This window comes from Morone saxatilis, unplaced genomic scaffold (genome assembly GCF_004916995.1).
Source record: "Morone saxatilis isolate NCDOM2014 unplaced genomic scaffold, NCSU_SB_2.0 Contig7, whole genome shotgun sequence".
In the NCBI taxonomy this organism is placed as follows: Eukaryota; Metazoa; Chordata; class Actinopteri; family Moronidae; genus Morone; species Morone saxatilis.
The window spans coordinates 9045840-9047196 of record NW_023340246.1 but is presented as its reverse complement, the minus strand read 5'-3'; the positions used below and the strand labels follow the sequence as shown (position 1 = coordinate 9047196).

The 1357-nt window shown below is 40.9% G+C and overlaps 2 protein-coding genes across 2 annotated transcripts in view; both read left to right on the top strand.

The window, feature by feature from the left end:
* Nucleotides 1-169, top strand: part of LOC118340284 — a gene marked incomplete in the record, with an annotated part of 3440 nt that extends 3271 nt beyond the window's left edge. The window contains 1 exon segment of the mRNA XM_035678170.1: nucleotides 1-169.
* A 368-nt stretch (nucleotides 170-537) lies between these two features.
* Nucleotides 538-1357, top strand: part of LOC118340954 (A-kinase anchor protein 7-like) — a 39546-nt gene continuing 38726 nt past the window's right edge. Inside the window, exons 1-2 of the mRNA XM_035679122.1 lie at nucleotides 538-1154; nucleotides 1260-1355. Of these exons, the coding sequence (XP_035535015.1) occupies nucleotides 969-1154; nucleotides 1260-1355 (282 nt within the window). The 5' untranslated portion in view covers nucleotides 538-968. The remainder of the gene's footprint in view (nucleotides 1155-1259; nucleotides 1356-1357) is intronic.

Here is a 1357-nt window from a genome sequence, read left to right as displayed (position 1 = left end):
AACTAGCCAAAGGGTTGTTTATTTATCTTGGACAGATACTTAACAACTGATGTAAAAATAAAGATAAAGCATGAATTGGCAATTTGTCTGTACCTTATTGTAAAATCTGGTTGCAGAAAGCATATACGGTGTGATAATTAATATTCCAATACTTTAAATAAACTGCAAGTATGGGTCTAATCATTTTGTATGTGGTCGTTTTAAAACATTTTAATCTGTTTTAACAGCTTCATATGTGACCAAACACAGGAACCTGGCTCATGTATGTTTTATACTGTAAGGATAGTTTGGATGCAGATTTATTTTGATTCGGTCATCAATTAATAATAAGAAATACTGCTAATTAAATCAGTTGACTAGAGGTAGTTCACCTCACCTAAATACAGTCCCACCTATTGGATTAAATGTATTACATTCACCAAAACAACTGATTCATTATTCAAGTTAATAATAACGCTTAATAGTAATAGTGCCTGATGCTTTTATCCTGGAAAGTGAAAAGCTCTTTTGCTCTGAAAAACCAGGCCGGAAGTTCGACATTGTTTACAAACAGAAGCAGCTTCCGGTCGGCATTCTAATTTAGCGCGTGCCGTGGAGCTAACTGTCATTTGTTTGTATTTTTATTTACAATGACTTCCGCCAGGGAGCTTTCTGCACAACCAACGTGATGACAACTTATCCCGATGCTATCGCGGTTAGTTTGACTAATGAGCTGTCCGACTCTGTCAGAGACCGCCAGCCAACAGTTAGCTAACAGCTCCACAGATGTTCCGCTGCCTGTTTGATTCCCTTCAACAGGTGTTCACTACAGTCGGGCAAAGTCCGTCTCTGGAGGTTTCTCATCGGTAACTATTCCGAACAGACCTGTAGGCGTATATTCGCTCATTTTTTCTGTAGTTAGCTGTAACATCTGTTCAGTTAGCCAGCTGTTTACGTCCCGTTGCACGTTAGCTTTAAGTTTGTGTGTCATGCTCATCGGCCGCGTCCTGTTGAGTCCGATCCAGTCGACCTGTTCAAGAAGTGTTGGTTTACAGAGGTTTTTCTCTGCCAGTGAAGTATCAGTGCGGACACTGCGTCCATTTTCTGCTAATAACGTCAATAACGTCAATAACGTGAGCGCGCCTAAGCTGTCTGCACACCGGTTCAGACTTAAGGTAATGAAATGAAAGTAAAAAATAAAGTCATGTTGTCACCTCAGTTTGCAACCAAATACAACGTGCTGCTGATTGTGACCTGGTTATATCTCCTGTCTCTGGCAGCTAGCAGTGTGGGATATGCAGGCAGCCAATATCTCCTATGGCAAAGAGGCCACTGCGGTTTCCTTAGAGGAGGATGATGAGGAAGATGATGATGATGA